Raw genomic sequence first — 2,578 nt, forward strand, 5'->3', positions numbered from 1 at the left:
TGTGATTTGTGAGTCTACCCCTAAATAAATAACCCTTTATTATATTCAATTCTGAGCTAGTGTGAGATTTCTTTTTAGCATCCATTTTCAGTCTTCTGACCTCTCCAGGCATGAGACATACACACAGTAAACATATATACATGCAGGCAAAAATTCATACAAACTTAGCAAATCATTTTTAAGTGTAGAGTGATTGAGGAATACATGCAATGTTGACCTCTGGCCTCCACATGAACATGCATATACATAAACACCCGAAAAAATGTTTGTACACATGTGAACATGTACACACCCAAAGAAAATAAACAAACAAATAGATTTTTTTTCCAATAAAGAAACAAAATCTATGACCTGGAATGGAATGGCAGATTTTCCTGTCAACCTGACTAATTACAGCAATTTATAGATATGGTTTACATCGGTAATCAATTTTAAGTATGAGAACATACTCTCCATAGCCAACTGGAAGACTTAAGAGCAGAATTAGGTTCCCGGAAAACAAATTCTGTCTTAAGACCACAGCATTATCGCTTGTGTTTCTAGCTGTCCGGGCTGGCCTAAAACGTTCAAAGTCATCAGAAGACTCCTGAAGAGAAACAAAAGGCTACACAGAGGAAACAGTTTTAACACAACGAAAAATGTGCGCATACACATATCATAAATAAGTAAATAAGCAAATTTGAATTCCGTGTAAAATAAATTATCAGTGCAACTGGACAGATTACGAGAAATGAACTACTGGGCTAGAGAGATGGCTCTGCCACTAAGAGCCCTTGCAGCTCTTGCAGGGAACCCAGGGTTGGTGCCCAGCATCCGTATGGCAGCTCACAACTAACTGCTTTAACTGCAGCTTCCAGGGGTTCCAACCCCGTCTTCCGGCTTCCAAGGCCAGTGCACAAAGGTGGTATAATACATGTATGCAGGTAAATACTCGTATACATAAAACTTTTTAAAAAGAGAGAATTGAACAAGATATGCTGTTACATTTTTTAAAAAGTAATAAAGAGACTAAGGTCTATAGATGAGAGAACCCTACATTTATAGTGCTGGTTTACATGGGGTGTAAGTTTACATCTGTTGAATAATAGTTATTCTATTTCTCAATAGGCAACATAGTATGGACAACATATGTATCTATCATAACACCTTTTTGTGACTATTAAACCACAAAATACATAAAATAGCACTGCCTATTTTTTAAATTTATTTATTTTTTTGTTTTTTGGCGTTTTGTTTTGTTTTGTTTCTCAAGACAGGATTTCTCTTACGTAGTCCTGGCTGGCCTGGAACTCACAGAGATCTGCCTGCTTCTGCTTCCTAAATGCTGGCCTTGTGAGTGCTGTGCTGTGCAGAATAAGCAGGCTGAGGTTCCAGGTTGTCGCGTTAGTAGGGGCAGCTCTATTAGAGTGTACGGCCCACCTGGCCACAGCCTTACCATCCATGTCTGTCCTTTCCTCATTCTCTCCCCATCCTGAGCCAGGGTTCTAGACCCAAGCCATGCGAGACATGGCACTATGAACATGTTTAAGGACATGTACCAGAGAGGTACCAACAGTAAGGTGATGAGAAGAAAAAGGAGATACAGACGACACCGCTGTAAAACAGTATGAATAACCCTTTGAGGGCTCAAAAACACTAGCACTCTTGAAAAATAGTTAATACTTACAGAATTCCTGGTACTAAGAATGGAATAGTCCGAGCCATTGATGGAATATCTGTGGAGGAAAAGGCGAGATGTGATCTTGAGAATAATGTCTCCTCTACGAAGTAGGAATTCTATACATGGTCAGGGGATACCCTGGTTTCCAAGAGCTTTACCCTCCCAGGAAAGTGAGGTCAACAAATGGTTCATGAGGCGTTAAAGTGACGTGAGAAGTAAGTCCTCCCCCTTATTCACTTTAGATTTCGAAAGAGGAACTTGCTACATGGCCCTGGCTAGCCTTAAGATCACTATGTAGCACAGGCTAGCCTCAAAGTCGTGATGAACCATCTGCCTCGCTCCTCTGAGTGACGGGATGCCTGGTTGAAAGCAAACATTCGTTACATCTATTTTGTAGAACAAATACTACCGAATATATTAGGTTTGACTCCTTCACTTATGAACTCAGATAAAATTCAGAAAACTGGAGACTAGAGTTTCAAAACCCAGTAGTTTTCGTCTTAGAATACTAGAAACAAAACTTCTAAGTCCTTGTTCATGATCATTTTTGTACTGTTCATTTGTACCTTAAATTCTATATAGCTCATCCATCTCAGGAGCCACTAAGGCAATAGAAACAGACTGTAAGGCACTGTGTACATGTAATTAAACTCTGTCTAGTATCACAAAGTACAAGAACAGACACAACTCATTTCTATAATGTATTCGAGCCAAGCCATAGTCACTGTAAAATAATTACTAGTAAGGCAGTTTACACTCTTTTTTTAAACTAATTCTTTGAAATCTGACGTGGGTATTACACTTGAAGTCCATCTCAATTTGAAGTGTGTATCAAGAGCTCCCAAGTCACATGTGGTCAGGGATGTTCATACAGCATCTTTCCCTTTGATAATCCACTCTTTCTACCCTGCATATTTC

General features: G+C 39.3%; 1 protein-coding gene across 1 annotated transcript in view; it reads right to left on the reverse strand.

The window, feature by feature from the left end:
• Nucleotides 1-2,578, reverse strand: part of Catspere (catsper channel auxiliary subunit epsilon) — a 111,701-nt gene that overhangs the window by 87,416 nt on the left and 21,707 nt on the right. The window contains exon 2 of the mRNA XM_013346968.1: nucleotides 1,667-1,715. Within this exon, the coding sequence (XP_013202422.1) occupies nucleotides 1,667-1,715 (49 nt within the window). The remainder of the gene's footprint in view (nucleotides 1-1,666; nucleotides 1,716-2,578) is intronic.

Source organism: Microtus ochrogaster, chromosome 6 (genome assembly GCF_000317375.1).
Source record: "Microtus ochrogaster isolate Prairie Vole_2 chromosome 6, MicOch1.0, whole genome shotgun sequence".
NCBI classification, from domain to species: domain Eukaryota; kingdom Metazoa; phylum Chordata; class Mammalia; order Rodentia; family Cricetidae; genus Microtus; species Microtus ochrogaster.